Below are 23,404 nucleotides of genomic sequence, written 5' to 3'. Positions count from 1 at the left end.
CAACTAGCACATTCTTCAAAATATATATTTTTTATGTTCCACAGAAGAAATTAAGTAGGCTAAAGCGCCGTTCACATATCGCGCCTAAAAACGCGTAGAAAACGCAAGGCGCGCCGCGTTCTCATTTTTCCAAAGCGCTAGGGCGGTTGCGCTCCGGAGGCGTCTGTCGTTGCTAAGCGTGGTTCTTGTCACGTGAATGCTTGCGGCATTCTGAAAAGTTGAGATGTTTTTATCTCGATGCGGCGCGGACGCGCTTGGAAAAAACGAGCGCGTCGCTTCCATTATGAGCGCGCATACCGCGCGTCTACATTTGAAATAACAAACTTGAGCGCGCAAAAGACGCGATATGTGAACAGGCCCTAATACAGGTTTGGAATGACAAAAGGGTGTGTAAATGACACATTTTGGGCGAACTATCCTGAGGGTGTACAGGGCACACACACATTGTTGATCAATTTGAATCGTTTAACTTTGTCCACAACTCTATGTTGCTGATTTTATCATTTAGACTTCTTTTTTCTAGCCATCATTTAGGGTTGGGTACCGAAACCCGGTCTAAAACGGGCCCCGGGGCTAAATTACGAAAGACCGCAGTATCGATAAGATAAGCTCCGACATTACCAGTTCTGCTGTCGGTATAGAGAAACGTTATAGAGACGTTATCTCGCCAGCCGTTTCTATGCGATAATATTAAACCAGAAGAGAGAGAGATCTCTCACGCGCAGCTTTACAGCGCGCACGAAACGAAAGTCCCTGCTTAATTAGTGACGATGGAAGAGATAACTAAACATTCAAATGTCTAGTTACACTATAGGCCTGTGATATTTATCCAATTTTATTTTCGATTTTGGCTTCCAAGGACTATAAAAAAGAAGATATTTGAGGTAAAACTATTAAAAACTAGCCGTCTAGCGCACTTTCTTGCCTACACAGTGTAGGCTACTTCATTTCTCACTAAAACCCAAACGTAACGTCAGAATCGGCACAATCGGTCATTGTTGTAAAATGCAGTCTCTACTGTTGCTAAATTGCGGGATGCATTTTCCAACTATCCCAACAGTGTGGTAGAATGCATTAGGCAGAAAAAGTCAGGCACAAGCCCTGAAAAGACGTCTGGACAATCCGGAATTAGATGTAGTTTTCCAATAAGACATTAAAAACAACTTAAAGCATCATCTGGAGCACAGTGATTGCAATGGCCATTCTGAGCATTGAAACTGTAGTGATGGCATTCACAAATGCGCATTATGCAACTCTCAATTGGTGAGGTAATGTAGTACATCTACGCCCGGTTTCACAGACCGGGATTAAACTAGTCCCAGACAAAAAAGCATGTTTGAGCTGTTTTAACTGAAAGCAACTTGCACTAACATATGTTAAAATATGCCATTGTTTTGTCTCAAGATGCACATCGGTAATGTTTTTTTTCAAGGGCATGTTTATAAAAGCTACTTTAATGTCCTAATTGAACTAAGGCCTAATCCTGGCTTAATCTAAACCCTGTCTGTGAAACCAGGCCCTACTGACATTAAAGGGATAGTCCATCAAATTAAAATTCATTCATAAGTTTCTGTGAAACACAAAAGAAAAGAAGAGATTTTGAAGAATGTCGGTAAACAAACAGCTTCGTTTTCTATTGACTTCCATTGTATTTTCCCCCATATAATTCAAGTCAATGCAAACCAAAAATATTTGGTTACCAACATTCTTTAGAATATATTATTTTATGTTCCACATAAGAAAGAATTTTCATTTTTGAGTAAATTCTCTTTAACTGTATGGTGACAACTGATTTAACTGATTTGAATTTACCCATGATTTACTCACCCATAAGTCATTGTATATGACATTCATCTTTCTGTTTTGAATTCCATCAAAGTGCATCCATCCATGATAAAAGTGTTTCACACGGCTCTGGGGGGTTAATAAAGGCATTCTGAAGTGAAGCGATGTGTTGGTGTGAGAGAAAAATATCTACTTTAAAACTTTATCAACTAAAATGACTAGCTTCCGGCAGACGGCCTACGCAAGCCGTGACACATGTATGACGTAGGAGTATCGTAAGTTTAGACGCCTTTTGCGGTTCAAACTAACAGAGCTGGGCAGCAAACTCAAGCTCCTCCGATATTTCTCTTTAAAAATTGTCGTTTTAGACTTCTAATTCGTGACTGGTGTTTTGTTTTGCTCTATCCTCTGCACTCCCGCGTTCGTCAATGCGTCAGGTCAAGGGTCACTCTTTCACCATAAACCGATGCGTACCGACCGTATGACCGGAAGCTAGTTATTTTAGTCTATAAAGTTTTAAATATGGATATTTTTCTTACACGAACGTATCGCTTCAATTCAGAAGGCCTTTACTAACCCATTAGAGGCGTGTGAAACACTTATTATGGATAGATGCACTATGAAGGACTTCAAAACAGAAACGGCCATTCACTGCCATTATAAAGCTGGGAAGAGCCAGGAGATTTTTCAATATAACTCCGATTGCATTCGTCTGAAAGAAGAATGTCAAATACACCTAGGATGTCTTGAGGGTGAGTAAATCATAGGGTAATTTTCATTTAAGGGTGAACTATCCCTTTAAGGGCTACAGATCCAAATATTAGAGAAGTGATTGCTGAATGCTGTTCTTTTAGAGCAGCCAAAATCAATGTCAAACTGCATGATTGAGTTTTTGCTTTCTGTAAGCTTCGCCCATCTTCTAAGCTGATGCATTCTTCATTATGAGCTCATCAGCATCCAGAGTTTAGATGGCAATCCCACCCTGACGTCCCATGAGAAGAGAGGTGGAGTAGAATTGTTACCTAATATTTAACAAGCCTTTTGAGACTATTTAAATGTTTTTCCTATTGCTGTAAGCCTAATGTTTACAATCAAGTTTCAAGCCCTTTTCTTTGAGAAGTACTATTAGATTACATTGTCTCCAGCCAGCTATGAATTAAAATAATAAAAATAAAATCAATAACACATGTTAACACTAAAACCTGGCTGGCTTATCACATTCATGCTCTCTGGAATACTTGATTCTGATTGGTCAATAGCATTACTGAGAGGTCAAATACTTTTATAATGCTATGTTGTATATTTTACAGCTGTTCATGGCAAAATAGGCCCACCAGTTCCACTTTCATATCATGCCAAGCCTTTTATCTCATACAGAGTCAGAACAGCTCATTTGCAGCACTGTGCAACTAAGCAGTTGAAATATAGTAGTTAAGTATTAATTTTATGGTATGCATAAATACATAAAAACATGTTTTAGAGGCTTGTTTAATACAGTGGTTCTCAACCAGTGGCCCTCAGTAAATTACCAAGGGGGCCGCAGGATGACTTAAAGTATTTGAATGAAACAATTATTATTAATATTAAAATAATATAAAGCTAATCTAAATTTAAATGCTAGACACATAAAATAAATAAATCCCTTTAATAACTTTTTTTTAATAACAAGAACATACAGTTTTCGAAACTTCTGGAATCCCAAAATGAATCGTGGTTAATTCATTTAAAACAACACTCCCAAAAAATATGGGGTGTCGGGGCCTTTGAGTCAAAACGTTGGACAATCATTGGTTTAATCCATAATGGACTCAGGGTTCCCACTCTAAACCAAATGTCAAATTCCCTGACTTTTCCCTGACTTTCACTGACTAAAAAGATGAATTTCCATGACCTATAATGAACAGCAAAACAGGCCGCTGTTTTGCGGAGCACCGAGCAGACAAAAAACAGCCACCTGTCCTAACCTGACGTGACAAAGCTACAAGACGACAAAATCAATCATAAATCACAGCCAATCATAACTGCGCGTGCTGGCTCTGTTCGCAAAAATCGCTGCAAAGATGCTTTCCAACAGGTGTTTTACCATTCGTTGTAAAACTTTGGACCTATTTTTCCAAACGCCTCACACCCGTACATTCTTCCGTTGAGAGCTTGAATAATAGACACTCCAGCCCAGTTTCCGGCGGCGGAGTAATACCGTACCTCACAGCACATCCAATACAAGTCAATGGAGTTGACTACAATAAAACATGTTGAAAAGCATCTTTTGCAGCGATTTTTGTGTGAGCATATCAGTGAACACCCCTGACCACTCGGTGAGTTTCACGTCTTTGTAAACGAAATTTTAATGCGTTTTAGGAAGGATTGTTCCAGTGCCCATAGGCAGCCATTCTGTAGGTCGGGGGGAAAGCGAAAGAAACCTAAAGTCCTCGGGACAGCAGCATGTGTCCAAATTTTAATCTTAACCGTTCTATTTCATCAGAAACGATCTGTAAACAGGGCTTTAAGTGTAAAATACCGAACTTGTCCTTTAAGCTGAGACGTGCTCCACTGTGTCTCACACTGCCGTCACTGCTGGGGGTGGGAGCGGCTTCATTAGCTGATTGCGGTTCTCTTGGAGCTATATGGGGAGGCTGCAGTAGAGCACTGATGGGCACTTGGGCCGAAGATGATGCTCCTGTCGGCTTCATACGAGTAGCATGCTTCTTGCTGTTTGCGTGGCCTCACCCATATTTGATAGCTCAATAGTAGTTTTACAAACTTTACATTTAGCTTTTCTGTCATCTACTTTTAACACCCAGTTAAAAGAAATTGTTCCTTTTGTAGCCAAAGCGCTTGAAATTTACATTTTCCTGGCATGTTTGCCTTAGTCGAATGAAGTCACCTGTACCTGTTAACTAAGTGATTTCCAATTGAGCGGGAAGGGAATAAATATGGCGCTCAAAATAGCCTAAGCACAACAATACAGAAAGATGTGTGAAACAGCACGATAAAAAAAATCGGTATAGAAAAATTACATTTTGATAAATGTAAACTAAAAACTAAAACTAAGTTTGTTGCTTTAAACTAAAATTTAAAGCAACAAACTAAATTCCCTGATATTCCATGACTTGGACAAAAAATATATAAAATTCCCTGACTTTCAATGTCTGGAATAGACATTTTAAAATTCCATGACATTCCAGAAATTCCATGACCCGTGGGAACCCTGTGGACTATTTTTTATTAGTAGAATTTTAAACAATTCTACAAGTAAGATGAAATAATTCTATAATAATTAATTTCATAATAAAATAAATACTAAATGTCTTTGCATTTATTTATTAGACAAATAGCTGTACAATAAGTAGAATAAATGTACAGTCAGCAGGTTATTAATTATCGCAAAATAAACCCTCCAAGGTGACACAAGACCCCTGAGATTCATGTGCCTGTCTCAATCACCCTGCAGGACTGTATTTAGTAAAAATGACAGATTGTCTGCACACCGTCTCTTATATATCAAATAGTGGGATTATCTTGCAGGAACATTCCTACTTTACTTGAGAAACGGTGTTCAGACATGCAGTGTTCAGGTTTATACACTGACAAGGGGAAAGACATTATGCTCTTTGACATTCCTCATTGTGCACGTCCACGCCTGCCTTTAACCATCAGCCACAGAAGTAATTCTAAAAACACAAACATCACCCGAGCAATTCACAAGTGATGCAGGTAACCCCATGCCCCATTAACCAGACAGAAATACATAACATACATAGACATGACCTTAAAAAGGTTAGTTTACCCAAAAAAGTCAGAAAGCTCTCGGGTTTCATCAAAAATATCTTCATTTGTGTTCTGAAGATGAACGAAGGTCTTACAGGTTTGGAACAACATGACGAGTTATTAATGACAGAAATTTCATTTTTGGGTGAACTATCTCTTTAAGAGATCGGCCATTCTGAATTAGCCTTAAATTAGCCAAGCTGGTAACTCAAAGATGATTTCGTAACCAAAGCATTAGCTATTCAAACATCATTTTTAAAGTCAGACTGAAACGGAAGTTATGTAGTCTTTTCTTCCCTTTTGAGATGTATATCAGAGTGGTACGGCTTCTCAAACAAGAAAAAATGTAGAGCAGAACTTAATTTTGTCCATTGGGAATTGTTTGGATTGTTGTTGTTTGCTATTGCTGTAATCTCATGTGAGCGACAGGTTGCCAAAAACACATCATTATATGTTGTTGCAAGAGGGAAGGGAAGTTATTTTCATTGAATATTATGAATATGTTTTTTTTTTTTTTAAAGAATGATGTGCCTGTATAAATAATTTCATGACAAAATGACAATTTTGATTTGGTTGAATCATGGTGACTTTAAAGAGCACAATACCTTAATTATGAGATCCACAATAACAGATTTCACCCTCATTTCCACTCACAGTTTGAGAGCATCTTGAAGGCCTGATGAAAGAGAGGACCCTCATTTGTAATGAAAAACTGTATATATATACAAGCACATAATCACTGTACAATACCCCAAAGCCAAAGAGGAAAATTATGCTTTGAGGATATATTAACGTGTTGTCATAACAGTCAATGCAGATGCTTATGTAATAATCAGTTGTGCATCTCATCTGATATACTATTTCATGAGCATGCAGATAGAAGATCTGACATAAATTTGGCCATACAGATTTTATTCATATATAAGCCCCTTGATAGATTGTCTGTATCCATCAAGTGGAAGATCCGCATGTGTTGATGATTAGAAGGTGTGTCCCAGCACTAGCTCACCAACTATATATATATATATGAGCACAAATAGTATAATTAAACAACTACAACATTAGATTTGACTTAAATAATAAACAAGCCGCGAAATACATTTCTTTACAACACTTTCATTATTATCGCCTGTTGTTAACGTTACACATTCATGTTCTGATGCGACATGGCAGGAAATGAGACGACTGCTGATAAGCTCATACATTTGAAAAAACATTAAATTTAACATTTTAAACAAGCCCAAACAGGCCAGATATAGCAGGCCAGATCCTCGTCGCGACAGCTGCGTGTATGTAGTAACAGACACTAGTGGATCAAGTGAAATGTACGCTGAGCAACAATAACGTTACATGAGAAGCGGGTGAATTGTCACATTCCACTGCTTGTTTTTACTATTTTAAAACTTTCACCGTTTAAAGGGAGAGTCACATGCGAACCCGTTTGATTTTAACAACTTACCGAATCGCAAAGTGAAACGCAACAACCGTTCGGCTTTACAAAGGTATTCATATACTCAAAAAATTGTACTGAGGCATCCGGCTACTCTCTGCAGCTCAACAACCGCATAGGACTGTGAAGCCAGTCAACGCAATCACAGCACTTCCTGTAGATAAAAGTCCACTCAAAATAATAACGTCACAATCTTTAGATCAGGACCTATTTTTTACAGTCTATGATCAGGACATGAAAAAAAACAAACAATTGTATTAATTGTCTTCCAAATATCGGTAAATTTATAAAATAAAAATATCATAAATTGTTAAACAAAACAACTTTACATTATATAAATAATAAACAAACAATAATAAATGATGAGAATAAACAAACAAACAGTTAATAAAATAGTTTAATGAACAAAAATATAAAAACAAAAATAAATAACATTAGTCATTCGTTAATATATAGTCAAGCAATTATAACATTCCTGTGTTTGCATTTGCAATACTATAAAAAGGGCTAGGCTACTTTGTGTTAAAATAAAAGTTCCCATGACCAATCTTTTTTTCTTCTTCTACAGTTTCCTCAGTAGGGACATTTTATCATAAAATAAACAAAATATACAATAAAAATAAAATAATAGTTATACTGGATGCCAAATATATGCCGTACATGTAGCAACTGCACATCAAAATAACTAACTTTGAGATGTTTTATTGAGGCACTTTCACAATTTAAACATGAGTCATGAACAAATTCACATTCTGAACTGTAAACATTTTAAAGGTTTAAACATTCAGACAGCAAATGTGTATCCACATTCTGTTTTACTGCCTTACTGTTTACTTCTATGAAAATAACATTTCTTAAAGCGATTCACATTTATGCATGTTTTGCATCTATATAAAACAGTGAACAAGCCAAGTACAAAATCTTTTGTTCTCACCACTAACCAAACTGACGACAGTTCAACAAACAAACAAAGCAAATCTCTTAAAATAAGGCCCCTTCAGTCGTCAAAGAACAGTGACATCAGAATATATGTATATAAAACCATCATTAACTAACCAAATAGTTTCATTGGCTACAATAACATGTAGGCACTACCTAAAAGCTATCAAAAATAACAGACAATTCAGTTAGAGATGAGGTTATTTCATACATTACTAACCACAGCCTTCTCGGGGTTGTAAGACAAAATATTTATGACACAAGAATTGGTTCAGTGTATTTAATTCCTCTCTACACTCTTAGAAATAAATGTTCTTCATTGGCATCGATGGTTCCATGAAGAACCTGTAACATTCATGGAAACTTTTCTTTCCACAAAAGGTTCTTTATATTGGAAAAAGGTACTTTAGATGTTCTTCAAACAAAAAAAAAGAGGTTATTTTAAGAACTGATCACTGACAGGTTCTTCAGGGAATCAAAAATGGTCCTTTAATGGCATTGCTGTGAAAACCCTCTTTTGGAACCTTTATTTTTAAGAGTGTACTAACTCGTCTATGACTCTTCTATCTAGCTCCATCTTGTTTGGTGACAGTTTCCCATGGGCAAATGATTTCTTTCACGCCTCGTCTTGCTGCATCAGGACTGTCATCCTCCTCATCTTCTGAATCAATGGGGTAGATGCGGCATTCAGGTGGGATGTCGACTTTGATTTGAAAAAAACTGTGAAAGTAAATTGGTTATTTTTCATACACTGTTAGCAATTTCTGTAAATTGCATTGTGGGAATTATCCCGTTAGCGCCATTAAAGGCACACTATGCAAGATTTGTACCTTAACAGCTTCGAAATCATTTCGATGGTAAACAAACTCGTAGTAGGGCGAATCATCCTGATAGCAAAGCTGGGGGGAGGGGGACGCCGCTGGCAAAACCAGCAATGCAGGTTTGAGAGGTGGCGCCCCGCCATAATCTCGCTAGAATCATGACTTGCTTTACGTCACGACGTCACATACATCAACAACATGCCTCTAGCAGCCTCTATGGAAGACACTAGCACGCATTTCAGACATGAATCATGGCAGAGTCGACGAAGAAAACAAAGAAAGCGCGGTCGGAAGAGTGCGGAGACGACTCTGCGTGAGTTGTATTTACGACAGTAACGTTAAATACTCCGCAGAGACTCTAGGGGTCGCTGTTTGAGAAAAACGGAAACTGCATAGTGTGCCTTTAAAATACAGTATTTTTCATTTACTGTAAATCGAAAAACAGTATTCTAAAATCAGTTCAAAAAGCGAATACTAACTTTGCAATTCTTCTGGGCTGGGGTTGTGCTAGCGGCTCCACTCCAAGCGGTTGTACTCTGCCTCCCCCTGAAGCTACAGCACATTTCGGCGATAGGCTGGCAAAGACAGACGGAGCGTTGCATCCTCTGCGGAGGAGTCTGCTCAGTGATAGAGCCATACGAGACTTAGGGGCAGGTGGCTGGTTCTCTTCCTCTGATACAGACGCCTCTGCAATAGATGGGAAATGGGAGGAGGAAGGCCCTCCGTTGTCATCAAACCTCCTCTCTGAGGCTGGAGTACTGTCGATGGCCACGCTGATGGGAGATGGGCAGGCAGCACTGTTGGGCAGTGTCATGAGCCCAGGGGAGGCAGTAGATTGAGCTTCACAAATGCCTGTATACACGGCCAGATGAGGCACAGGTGCTGTGAACCGGCAGAGCTGTAGGGCACAGTTCATGCAATGTATTAGTATTAACGACCATTTGTGTCAAACAACCTGGACTCTATCAAATATAGACAATGCAATATAGTCCATTCCTGACAGATTCTGCTCTTGGCCTCTTCCCTATACATCCAAGAAAATTCCCTATACATCCATATTTAGTGGATTTAAAAAGTCTACACACCCCTGTTAAAACGGCTGTTTTTTTGTGATTTAAAAATGAAACAAAATAAATAGAATCAGATTACAACACTCATTCCGTTTGGATAATATGACATACATTGACAAAAATATTGGGACACCTGACCATTAAACCAACAGGAACTGTAATGACATCGTATTCTAAATATATAGTCATTAATATGGACTTGGTCCCCCTTTGCACCTATAACAGCTCCCACTGGAAGGCTTTCCACAAGATTTTGGAGTGTTTCTCTAGGGATTTTTGCCTATTCATTACTATTCAGGCACTGATGTTGTACAAGAAGGCCTGGCTCGCAACCTCCATTCCAGTTAACCCCAAAGGCTCAACCAACCTTGTTTTTATGGTCCTTGCTTTGTGCTCTAGGTCCCAGTCAAGGGCTATCCGCAAACTGCTCCCACAAAGTTGGAAGCATTGTCCAAATTGTTTTGGTATGCTGAAGCATTAAGATTTCCCTTCACTGGAAGTAAGAAGCCTATAGCCCAACCCCTGAAAAACAGCCCCATACCATTATCCCTCCTCCACCAAACTTTATAGTTGGCACAATGGAGCCAGGCAGGTAATGTTCTCCTGGCATTGGCCAAACCCAGACTTGCCCATCAGACTTTCCACCGCTCCAGAGTCCAGTGGCAGCATGTTTTACACCACTCCATCTGACTACATCGTACTTGGAGATGTGAGGCTTGCATGCAACAAGAAACCCATTCCATGAAGCTCCCACAGCACAGTTTTTGTGCTGATATTAATGCAAGTGCTGGAAGTCTTCAGCTATGGAGTCAGCAGAGCGTTGGCAACTTTTATGCGATCAGCACCCACATTTTGTGACTTTATGTGGTCTTCAGCTTCGTGACTGAGTTGCTGTTGTTCCTAAACCCTTCCACTTTCCAATAATACCACTTACAGTTGACTGTGGACTATGTGGCAAGGATGAAATTTCATGAACTGACTTATTGTGAAAGTGGCATCATCACAGTGTGTCCCAATAATTTTGCCCATATATACAGTATATACAAATGAGCAGTTGGTAAAATGCAATAATCCATTTAAAAAATACAATCTACTGCAAATAAAAGAATTGCATTAGTATGAGAGCAACACAAGCATGACATCTAGTGATCACAATACAAAATACGTCATAGTTTTTTTACGGCACTGTTTTTACCATAAGTCTATATTTAAGACATTTATGCCCAGTTTCACAGATAAGGCTTAAGCCTAGTCCCAGACTAAAATGCATGTTTGAGCTGTTTTAACCGAAAGCAACTTACACTGATATATCTTAAAATATGTTTTGTCTCAAGAAGCACAACAGTAATGTTTTTTTCTAGGGTAAATTTATTAAAACAAATGAAATGTCCTAATTGAACTAAGGCCCTAATTTTATGGTTTCATCTAATCCCTGTCTGTGAAACTGGGCCTTTGTATTATTTTTTATGTGATACAGTAATTTATTTTTCAATTTTTAAATATCTATGCTTTGCAAATCTTACTGAATTTCACTCAGCTTACCTAATTTTTCTTTTTAGTATTTTTTAGTGACACATTCAACAGAATGTTTTATTATTTTCATTTACTCACCTTCATGTTGTACTAAACCCATTTGACTTTATTTCTTCTGTCATACACAACAGGACAGGTTTAGCAGAATATTTATGAAAGTGAATAGGGGCCAGAGGTTGTCAAGCTTCAAAAGACTAGTCCTGCACTGATAATGTTGCCTTGACAATCTTACTTGGCACGCAAGGTCACCATTCACTTTCATTGAATGGAAATAAGCAGCTTGTTCATCCTGTTCTTATATCTTATCCATATCTTCTCATGTGCTCTCGAAATACAGCAAGTCATGCCGGTTTCAAAACACATGAAAGTGAGTAAATTATAGATAGACAGAATAGATTGCATGTTAATTTCCTATCAGGCCAGTTCAAGTGGTAACTATGCACACACTGATGAGATACATGATGAGATACATATATACTGCACATTTCACTCAAAAACAATCATGAATGACAAAGACACATGATGTGACCACAGATGGCAGAAATGGTTTTACTACATATTTCAATAAAGTAATGATTTACAAGGAAACTGCTACAAACATGGAACAAACTTGAGACAAAAACAAACTTTAGTAATGAGCAGGGCAACATCTGATAATTTCTGCACATGTATAAACATGTATTATACATGTATAAAGTTTGACAAAACATAAATATGACATAAAGGTTTCAAATTATTGTGAATGAGTAAACAAGTCTGGGAAAGAGTAACACACAATGGCCTAATAAAACAGCAAAATGGATTGCACAAATTGATGACATTTTAAAACATATCAAGCAAGCTTTCAAAAACTAGAAATATCTGTGTGATATTGCAGACAGAGCATTAGCATAGCAACACAATCTCTATTGCTCCCTATATAAACATATTGGCTTGAAAAATAGTTTATTGCTTTGACCAGAATGGTGGTTATCCTTTTTGTTTATCATAAATATTTGTTAGAATCTATTCTATTTTTGCTCGGTCTCCTTTCACTTTTTCTGTTTCTTTTCCAGTTTGCTCATGACCTGTGTGATGTCCACCGGTCCACTTGCTGCAAGTTTGGCTTTCTGTTCTTCCTCCTGCTGTCTCAGCATGATGGGACTCAGGCTGGGACGCCTTCTCTTGGAATTCTGCTCCAACTGTGTCTCACTACAAGACATTAGAAAGGAATAAAGATCATTCTTAATGTCACTTATGTATTATAAATATATATAAAGAGGAACTAACAGAAAGGCACATCTAACCTGAATCTGTGTGCTTCAGGAGCAATGGCCTTCTTCTGAGTTTCCTTGAACACCGGGGACTTGAGATATCGCCCATACGAGTCCTTAAACGCCAGATCAAAGCTAACATTAATTTCATTTGTAAAGGCCACAAGCGTTTGAGGTGCAAAGTTTTACAAGAGATCAGATACCTTTTTCATGAGCATATAAATGTGAGTCTGGGCAGCATCCAGTACATAACGGTGAGGATGTGCCAAACCTTTCACTGTTATGTCCATTGTTTTGCCATCAATGTTGATCCAACGTGGAGCTCCACGAGCCAAAAAGGTCCTAATCAAATAAGAGTAAAAATGACTGGATTAAATGCTAATGTAATTAGTTTAATTAATGTTTAAAACATGTAGAGAAAATGGAAAACATAACATATATTAAAATATACATATTTTAATATTTTACATAAAACTATATATGTATATATAGTATATAAATTGTTATGAAATTTATATTTTATTCAACAACAATGCATTAAATGGATCAAAAGACAATGACAATAAAGACATTTATAATGTTATAAAAAAAATTACCATATACCGTATTTTCTTTTTAAGCACAACTGTATTTAACATTGAAATAATGATAAATATGCACTAAATTAGCATATTATATTGATTTCTGAAGGATCATGTGACACTGAAGACTGGAGTAATGATGCTGAAAAACCATTTAAAAATATGTTAAAATAAAAAAACAGTTATTTTAAATTATGATACAATTTGATTATTTTTTACTGTATTTTTGATAAAATAAATGCAGCCTAGATAAGAAATTATTGTCATTGCACTATTGTCACAGTTATTCTTAATTAGATGTGTTTTAGTTTCAAATTCAAGAACTTTAGTATGCTTATCATTGGTTTCCAGTTTCCTTTGAGTTAAGTTGAAGGTTAGTGATTATTTAGCACACCTGCTTGTAGTTTGGTTCATTATCATTGTGCATTTAAGTTCCTCATTTCCTTCAGTTCTGGGTCTGGTTTATTGTTTATGTTTAAGGGTACGTTTGCACGACAAAGATGTGCTAAAAACGGAAAAGGTTTTTCTTTGTACAGATGACAACTTTATTAAAACGATCCTCGTTCACATGGATCCACGAAAACGACTAATAACGCTGTATTCAAGCGTTACATGGATCAATACATTGTATACATGTATACAAGCCAGACAAGCTATTGGGGATGTCACTTTGTAAAGAAATACGCGCCTGCGCACATACGCGTTCTTTTACTACAGTGCACTCTATCATTTTTTTGTCCGATTTTCACTCTAAGGATGTTAATCTTTATTATTACTTTGCTTTTGGGTCAATTTCATCTTCACAAAGCCAGGAACATTCACTGTAATCCCAATTTTAGAATGTTCTCCTCTCCTCCTTTTTACTTCCTTTAAGAAAATGTCAAAACCTTTTAACACAAAGGCTTCGAAAACATGTGAGTCTGTTGTAAGGAACCTTTCATTTTTCATGATGACAAAATGTTATATTGTGTTGATTTGTGTAATCCGTATAACCACTTGTGATGATGTCTGTATGCCCTTATTTTTTACTGTTAATATCTGTATCCTTTCCTAAAAAAAACCGATAGACTAAACACGTAATAGCTTACGCATGTGAATGACATCACCGTTTAACAGATTCGCGTTTCCGTAGTTTACACAGAGATGATAAGGGTGTCGTTTTCAAAAAACTTGCACTTGGAAACCTGTTTTCAAAAGTTTGCATTTTCATGCCACCAAAACACCGTTGTCATGTAAATGATCGGCCAAAATGCATAAAAAGTCTTCAGTTTTTAAATGAAAACAGTGTCGTGTAAATGACCTCTAAGTGCACACCGTTATGTCTTTTACTCATTGGAGTGTTTTGCTTTTCTTTAAGCTTATTAAAGTTATATTGCATTTAGATTGAATTCGCCTTTCTTCATCATCTTTGTGGACAAAACCGTGAGTAATAATATAATATAATATCTGTATATTATTTTGCCAAAAGGCCAAAATGTGATGCTTACTTGTAAATTTGCTGAGCTTTTTCTTTCATTGTCTCCGCAGCACCCCATTTCAGATCCTCACATCCCTCCCAGAAGGCAAGATTCTCACCTATTCACCAATCAGATTATAGTCACAACCTCCCCTAATAAATGACAGTTATTGCAGTTTTGAATTTGAATATCAACCATTTAATTCCATTCTTAAAAAGGGCAGAACTCACTCAACAAGTCACCTAAAAAAAAAAAGCCAACATTGTTAAATTTACATGATAAATAATACATACCACTGAACTCCTTTTTAAGGAAGAGGCGAAAATCATCCCTTCCCCGAGGGTCAGAAAGCAATTCTGCAAAGCTGAAAGTCCAGCGCTCCACTCTCATTTTAGTAGGGATCTCAACACTGTATGAACCAAACACACAGAGTACATTATCATCAAGTTTTTAAATGAGGGAAAAATGTGCTATTATTTCAAATAAAAATTAGGGCTGTGAAACGATTAATCGTGATTAATCGCATCCAAAATAAAAGTTTGTGTTCACAATATATGTGTGTGTACTGTTCATAATTATTTTGTATATATAAATACACACACATGCATATATATATTTAAGAAATATTTGCTTAAATATACTGTGTATATATATATATATATATATATATAATTTGTATTATATATAAATATAAATATTTTATATATAAATAACACATTTTTCTTAAATATATACATGCATGTGTGTGTATTTATATATACAAAATAATTATGCACAGTACACGCACATATATTGTGAACACAAACTTTTATTTTGGATGCGATTAATCGCGATTAATCGTTTCACAGCCCTAATAAAAATGTTTGTTTCTGACATTGAAACACTTTAAGATATTGGAGCTCACTTTGGCATGTTGAGGTTCCAGTATGTAACATCATCCGTTAACCAGGGGTTACTTGGGAGGCAGGAGTGGAGAAATGGGTCATGCTCTTTGTATGTTGCCGAGTACTTAACAAGTCTGCAAAAGATTACAATAAAATTGAAAATAAATTGTAAAAATTATTAAAATATATTAAAGTCCTCCCTGTGGTGAAAATCAAGCTTTTAATGTTGTTTATATGTCTATGTGGTGTTTTTAATATGCTTTAAGACAAACCATGTGCAAATTCATAAGTCAACACCATTGCTGAGTATTTTCTCCTTAAAACTGCAGGTCTCAAAAACGCGGTTTGAAATCGCTGGTGTTTCTGACGTCACAAACTACCTGGTAACCAATCACGTCAACGAGTGGATCTCTGAGCTGGTGTGAGTGAGTGGAGGCGGGATTAATTTGCATATTCATAGAACCGCGTATAGTAAATGAGACAAGGTTACATTCAAGCTATTTAAAGGCATGAAGAAAGGAAAAAAACATTTAAATATGTAATTTTGGTGATCAAAGATGGGTTTTAAGGGATACAATTATTGACTACAGGGGGACTTTAAAGATATTTCATATACAAATATATTTATATAATTATAAATTAAAATATTTTATATATTTAAATGATTTAGTGTAGAATTCTTGATCTAATGCAAGTCATAACAGGAATTGTTATATCACAGTAACGTACGCTCCAATCGACACAGATGACTTCACCCTTGGTCTCATGATACACTGCTGCGTGAAAATAATCTGCAAGAAAACAATGAATCGTTGGTCAAAAACGAACAAATTTTATATTTGACCATTATCTTTTACAACTAAATATTTGAGCTAGTTCTTTGGTGCTTACAATTCTTCTGTAGAAGTCAGGTGTTTTTTTCTGAAAAACAATTTTAGAAGCAGTTTAAGTTCTAAGAAAGGGAATGGTGACTCATGCTAGAGGCTAGTGTTAAAAGCAAAATATTGACATTTGAACATGTTTGAGTGAAGAGAGAGTGAATATGGTTGCTTTGTGGACTTGCAATGTCATTTTAAAAGCAGGTATTCATATTTCAATTACACAGCGCCCAATTTATGATCCATTGAGAATGTGCTTTCATTTTGAAGTCGTCTGATTACATGTGCTTCTACATGTAAGTTTAGGAATCAAATCTGTAGAAAAGAACGTGAGAAAGGGTGTAAGACAAGCCTATTTTATTGAACACAATGAGACATTTGGTGTGCTAAGCAGTGAGATTATGATCATTTAAATCCTATTGGATATAAGATGACATTCTAGAAATATCCTTGATAAGCCTTGATAATCTCAGCAGTAATATCTGTTAATGTTGGTAATACAGTCCATTGTTTCATTACAAGATTCTTCATCAGACACACACTATTTTGAAAGCCTACTTGTCATAATTTTGTCAAAATTAATTGTCACACATACCTTTACCTCCTCCAAATTGGGGTCGACCATCCTGTCGAGTCCATGGTCCATGGCACTAACCGTTCCGGGCTGTGAAAATAACACACTTATATTTAACTATGTCTTTCAAATGTTCTGAAGCTTTATTTAACAGGAACCTGACAGCAGAATTAGGAAAATAGCGAGATAATTCAAATTCCTTAAAATTCCAGTCCAGAGGTAACTCACCGGTGGCCGATGTACAACCCAGTAGGCCCGTTCCTGACAGTCAAAAACCACCCGGTCCGGCTTCTTCCTCTCCTTACCCGCCCTATACAAATAGGCAATAGGTCTTGTTATATGCTGGCACAAATAGTTTGACTATATAAATTAAATATATATTGAAAAACAAATAAAGAAATCATTGGGTCTTGAAAACATCAAATCTTTTCTCACAGTTTTATGCAAATAACAGAAATCAGGCATGCGGTTGCTCATTTAGAATACTCCAAATTTATGAACAAATTGATGTACATATGCACCTATTGTGAATCTTGCAGAAATGTTTTGTGAGATGTTCTTTGGAGAAAGAGAGCATGTGCTGTCCGTACATAATAAAATGTAATTTTCTGGCAAAAAACATACAAATAACCAATAATTTGTCGTCTTTATCCTATATTTTACTATATTTATTTGCTCGGTCAGTGTCGTTGTGGGTTTTGGTTATGAAGGCTGTAAAGACCTTTGAAATTACTGAAATCATTTGGCGAAGTGATTTGGAACTGTAATGCGGTCAAGACCTGCCTGGAACTACTTTCGCTGTGTTTCCATGAAAATAATTGCACACCTTAGAATGTTCGACAACCAATCAGATTCAAGCATTCAACAGCCCCATAGTATACGTTCAAATAATTCACGTACATGAGACCCATTCTCGGATTGATCCATGATAAATCATAAATATTCTCCAATAGTTTAAGTAAAGCACGTGTGACCCACCTGTACTGCTCTTTGGCCTGCATTACAATAAAATCCCACTTGTGATTCATCCATTTGTAAAGATTGTTGTACTCTTCCTGGGTTGAGAAACAGACACATTTTATGTCATATGTATTTATTGTGTGTTTTACTTCCTAAGTATAGTAATTTGTCATGCAGTTTATTATAGTCAATTCAAAATATTTTTATGCATTACAACATAATAGGTCTTATTTTAGCAAAAGATTTCAGAGAAATTAATGACGTGGTATTACCTGTTCATACAGCTCCAACATCCCTTTCTTGCGTATATTTCTCTTTGCCAAATAGATTGCTGGAAATGCACATAAAAACATCTGACCTTGCCAATAAAAGCCAATTGAAATATGTGATGTGACTCAACAAGAAAACAATTGATCAAATTCTTTGTCTCAGACAGCTGTTTGAAAGCATAATGAATAACCTCACTGTGTATTATTGCTATGACAACCTATCAGCATGCATGAAAAATGAAAGATGATTACACACCATAGTCTGTGTCTTCCACAGGCCATTGCTGTGCAGGCCAAAAATATGGTGTCTGGAAGAAGAAATGTATGGAAAAAATGTAAAAGATTAGTACAAAGAAGCATTTACACTGTGTCAAGTCATAAGGCACTGCAAAATGTGTGTATAAATAATGTTTTCTCTTATGCTCACAAAGGCTGCATTTATTTGATCAAAATACAGTAAAAACAGAAACACTGAAATATTAATACAATTACAACGGCTTATTATTGTAATAAATATAAAAATTTTAGTCATGTGACGGCAAAGCTGATGAATTATTTGATGAATAGAATGTTCAAAAGAACAGCATTTATTAGAAATAGATTTTCTTTTGTTACATTATAAATGTCTTTACTGTCACTTTTGGTCAATTTAATATTTCAAGTTACCTGAAAGCGATACAGGGATGCGTCTGGTTTAATGATAAGTCTCTTATGATCTTGTAGTGGATAGATGTACCCAAACGCCACCATCATGGTCCCCATAGCTTGGGCCTCTAAACATTAAGTGTGAGAAAGTTACTTCATTTATCTAAGCAAGACCCAAATGAACAGTATCTCACCCCATCATATTTTATAGCACTAGAATCTGTTATATAAAGACCTTGACTGGGAGATATTCTTATCATTATTATACACAAAAAAGCAATGTACGTGACTTACCAGAAGCGTCTATTTTTAAGTGATTAGAAATCCATGCAACAATATCTTCCCCTGAAAGAACAATAAAAGACTATGAGTGGGTGGGAAAATTGGCCTTCAGATTGAATCTGCCCACCAGGATTTATCAGTACACAGTACACACACACCACGAGAGACTATAGAGAAAGAAGCAGGGTTACTACAATCAACTAAAACTAAAACCATAACAAAATTAAGGTAACACATTAGTTTAGGGTCCAATTCTCACTACTAACTAGTTGCTTATTAGCATGAACACTTCTAGGATATTGTCTGTTTATTAGTATTTATAAAGCGCATATTAATGCCTTATTCTGCATGACCATATTCTACATCCATTAATCCTACCCAAAACGTAATAACTACACTACTAACTATTTATAAGCAGTAATTAGGAGTTTGTTTAGGCAAAAGACAGAGTTAATAGTTTAAAATATTATTAAAATAACACTGGAGAGAAGTCTCATGACAATCAGTCAATACTAATATAAGCATATACGTATGAAACATAATGAGAAACTAAAAGTGGCAGAGAGGAGTATAAGTGAAAGAAATGCTAAATTGGAAGCAAAAATAGAGGCTGAGATTAAGTATATAATTTATATACAATTTATAAGTATAATTTCAAGTAAGAGATTCATCAAAAGCACTGCAGGCAAAACAACAGTGAGTATTAGACACAAAACTAAGGTGCACTCTCAAAATAGGCTTGGTCCACCAGTGTGCGTCCCGCTGAGGTCCTCGTAACAGGAGACTAATGAGAAGATCTCTGCAGGGGTGAATCTGAGTGGCTTCATTAGTGCCTGCTAGCCTGAGGAGCGTACCATACCATTTCAATGAATTTTTAAATAAAAACCTTGGGTGTCTTTCCAATAAATCAATTATATATATAAATGCTGTGAAGAATCACAGGCTCCAATTAAGTTTAAAGGGTTAGTTTACTCAAAAATGAAATTTCTGTCATTAATTACACACCCTCATGTCGTTCCAAACCCGTAAGACTTTCGTTCATCTTTAATATGAAGATATTTTGAATGAAATCTGAGAGCTTTCTGTCCCATACCATTTTCAAGCCCCAGAAAGGTAGTAAAGACATCATAAAGTAATCCATGTGACTCCAGTGGTTTAACCTCAATTGTATAAAAAAAACGCAAGTGCTTTGTTTGCACAAAAAAATATAATGTACCACTTTATTTTACAAAATATTAATTTTCAATCACACGTTCACGACAGCACTACGGCGCATATGTGTTGTATTGACGTTGTTGCGTGAACGCGCGTAAATAATGTGGTAATTATGTTTTTTTGCCTCATGAAATTGAGGTTAAACCGCTTAACATGACTTTAATGACATCTTTCCTACCTTTATGGCGCTTGAAAGTGTTAGTTGCGTATGTGTCCCTTCAAAGATCTCAGATTTCATTAAAAATTTGAGTTCCGAATCTAAACGAATGTCTTACGGGTTTGGAACGACATGAGGGTGAGTAATTAATGACAGAATTAATGACATTATTGGGTGAACTAACCCTTTAAGCAATGTCGTTTATGTTACTGTATGTAGTTGGCTGGCAGCATTTAAGACCAAGAGTGGAGATTACAAGAGCTCTCCTTCCTGAAACCATGCAGTCTAGAGGAGAGAGTCATTGCAGCCAGCTGCTCAAAGGTTGTCATGGCAATAGATTCTTCAGTCTCAGACCCACATAAACAGACTCTAAATGCATGGACCGCACAGATGACTAGCACTCCCGAGGAGTAATACAACTGCAGAAATCAATACAAATAAGTAGGTGAGCCCACTATCCTTCACTATAGACGCTGCGTCTCGCATCTCACATTTTTCTTCTAGTTTTTCTAAAGATTCCTTCTTGAGTAATAGTACCAACTGATGTAAACGGCAGCCATTTTTGATGATCTCACCTGTTATGGCATGTGGGATGGTTGTGATAACAAGCCTCTGGGTCTGAGATTTCACTCCAGTTTTGGGGTCCTGCATCTCCAACACCACAGCCTCCACCTAACATGGAAAAAAATGGGACGTGCAACATGAGAACATCTTGAGAATACAAAATCCATGCTGACAAATGTCCTTCTAGGCCTTTTTACCTTGTGGCAGAACTGTGTGCACGTCTCACTAAATTATTCCACCGTGAAGTCTTCCCTGCTGGTTTATGGTCTGAAGGGGCTGCGGCTGACCCCTTTGATATATACTCAGTGATTGATTTGTGACTCAGCTGTTTGAAGTTTTTCATGCTTTGTCAGGGTCTCTGGCTTTTGAAGACTGTTTGTGAACTCATGCTACACCCTGGTCTGGATCACAGAAAGCTCTTGGCCGAGTTATTGGGTCATTATCAGTGCACTGGTCAAGAGCAAAGTAGTGCACCAATAATATATGGTCTAGTGGATCATACTGTCGGGTTTGAAGGTTTGAAGTACTGTAGCGATAGAAGAGGGACTGCATTATACCAGAGGCTCATGACAAAGCTATACTAATACTATTAGCACACAGTGACCTTTTCTGAGAGTAAGCTGCTAATAGACAATTAACACCTATCAATGTAAAAAGTGTTTTTATTATTAGGTCATAACATCTTTAGAATCCATTTGAATTGTAACAATGTGTTTAATTTACTAATTGATTTTATGAGTTTATTATTTTTTCATTAACTTTTGTTCATCATTAATTAATTTCAAAGTGGTCAAAAAGTTTTTTTAAATCCACTTTGATTTCAGTAATTAACGGCAATTTAACCTTAATGTTGATTTGTAAATTAATAAGTATAATTTCATTCACAATTGATTAATTTTAATTAGAAGTGTTTGATTGAATTGTTGTGGGTCAGAAGTAATAATAAAATCTATTTTGTAACAAGAAAACATTTATATATATATATAAATGTTTTCCTAGATAATATATATTTTTTATATATATATATCTAGGAAGCGCACAATAAAATAAAACAATGTACATGGAGTGTCAAATCATCTATAAAAAAAATCCTGACTTGAAAACAACGTACAATAAATGCAACAACAATTAAATCAATCAAAACAAACACGACAAACGCAATTTACTTTGCCATTTTAATCAATCTAAGCAATTAAAAAGTTCCTCTGTGACCAAAACATGGACAATGTTTGAATACTTTTCAAAATAATAGGGATTCAAGGGAACAATATTTTTATATTAGCATATATAAAAAAAGATGCTTTAAAATTCTGAATCGATGGAATAGATGGAAATCACCATTGAAAGTGAAATGGGCAGCTTTAATTAATCCTACATGATAATATGAATTCAAGCAGCCTAATTATATTGGTGCGCTCAATTACACTTTACAGGACCAAGACCAGCAAAAATATCATTAGACCTTAAGGCTTGAAAGATTATTTGTTAGATTATATAAATCAAATGTAAAATTATTCTTATCTCATTGGCGAGAATGTAAATAACACAGATGGTGATGAGCCATGGATGGAGCTCCAACCCACCTTCTTCAGGCATGCCATGCGCGGTCTATAACGCTGCCCATGGTCCCGCACATTCCTTATGGTCATATTCGCTTCTTCACGCCAGTCTCTCGACGCTCGTAGACGAGGGAATGAAATGAGAAATACTCGGGAGGTAATCGTACTATCGTTCTGGCTATGTCTAATCTATAATCATCACTGATGCACACAAAGACGATGACTGTGTGCGCCAATCAGGTAACAGCTCTGCTCGTGTAGGTAAACCTGTACGCAGAAAGCAGTGATAACATTAACACGTCGTTTCCGGTAGATGGCGCTGGTGTCGTTGTTTTCACACGAAAGCACCTGAGGATGATGATGTGCATACAAACTGTACGCGATCAAAATGGAAAGAAAACAAAAGCCTCTGAGCTGGATTTAAGATTATAGGCCATAAATCATGTTATTGTGCGTATCTTCTAGGCTATATATAAAAAAGTTTTACTGAGAAGAAAAGGTAAATCACATTTGTGAAGGCAACATGTTTTACATTAAAGGGATAGTTCACCCAATAAAAAAAATTAAAATTCTGTCATCGTTTACTCACCCTTAAGTTGTTCCAAACCTGTATGCGTTAATTTCTTCTGCTGTAAACAAAAGAAGATATTTTGAAAAATGTTGGTAACCAGACAGTTGATGGACCCCATTGATTTCTAGAAAAAAGAAGTTAATGGGGTCCGTTAACTAATTAATCAACGGTTTTGTTACCAACATTCTT

At 36.3% G+C, this 23,404-nt stretch overlaps 2 protein-coding genes across 3 annotated transcripts in view; both read right to left on the bottom strand.

Moving 5' to 3' along the window:
- Nucleotides 1-7,159, bottom strand: part of mrtfab (myocardin related transcription factor Ab) — a 40,392-nt gene extending 33,233 nt beyond the window's left edge. The window contains exons 1-2 of one of the 2 annotated variants that reach the window (XM_084134835.1): nucleotides 7,013-7,159; nucleotides 6,159-6,229 (exon numbers count right to left, since the gene is read on the bottom strand). The gene's annotated coding sequence lies outside the window, so the exon portion shown is untranslated. The remainder of the gene's footprint in view (nucleotides 1-6,158; nucleotides 6,230-7,012) is intronic. The other variant, XM_084134838.1, reaches the window with a different exon arrangement.
- Nucleotides 7,160-7,689: 530 nt separating this feature from the next.
- rgs9b (regulator of G protein signaling 9b) lies at nucleotides 7,690-22,903 on the bottom strand. The gene is made up of 19 exons (XM_084134734.1): nucleotides 22,669-22,903; nucleotides 21,097-21,193; nucleotides 19,162-19,212; nucleotides 18,889-18,995; nucleotides 18,479-18,530; nucleotides 18,226-18,284; nucleotides 17,972-18,048; nucleotides 17,222-17,303; nucleotides 17,021-17,083; nucleotides 16,433-16,462; nucleotides 16,271-16,332; nucleotides 15,562-15,675; nucleotides 14,951-15,066; nucleotides 14,688-14,775; nucleotides 12,823-12,961; nucleotides 12,653-12,735; nucleotides 12,434-12,557; nucleotides 9,243-9,661; nucleotides 7,690-8,662 (listed from the first exon to the last, which is right to left on the bottom strand). The coding sequence occupies exons 1-19, from the start codon at nucleotides 22,732-22,734 to the stop codon at nucleotides 8,506-8,508; spliced, it is 1,986 nt and encodes a 661-aa protein (XP_083990860.1). The 5' UTR covers nucleotides 22,735-22,903; the 3' UTR covers nucleotides 7,690-8,505.
- Nucleotides 22,904-23,404: the final 501 nt, after the last annotated feature.

This window comes from Abramis brama (assembly GCF_963993115.1).
Source record: "Abramis brama genome assembly, chromosome: 14".
Taxonomy (NCBI): Eukaryota; Metazoa; Chordata; class Actinopteri; order Cypriniformes; family Leuciscidae; genus Abramis; species Abramis brama.
Note: the sequence above shows the minus strand (reverse complement) of the source record. Positions and strands in the feature narration are given on the sequence as shown.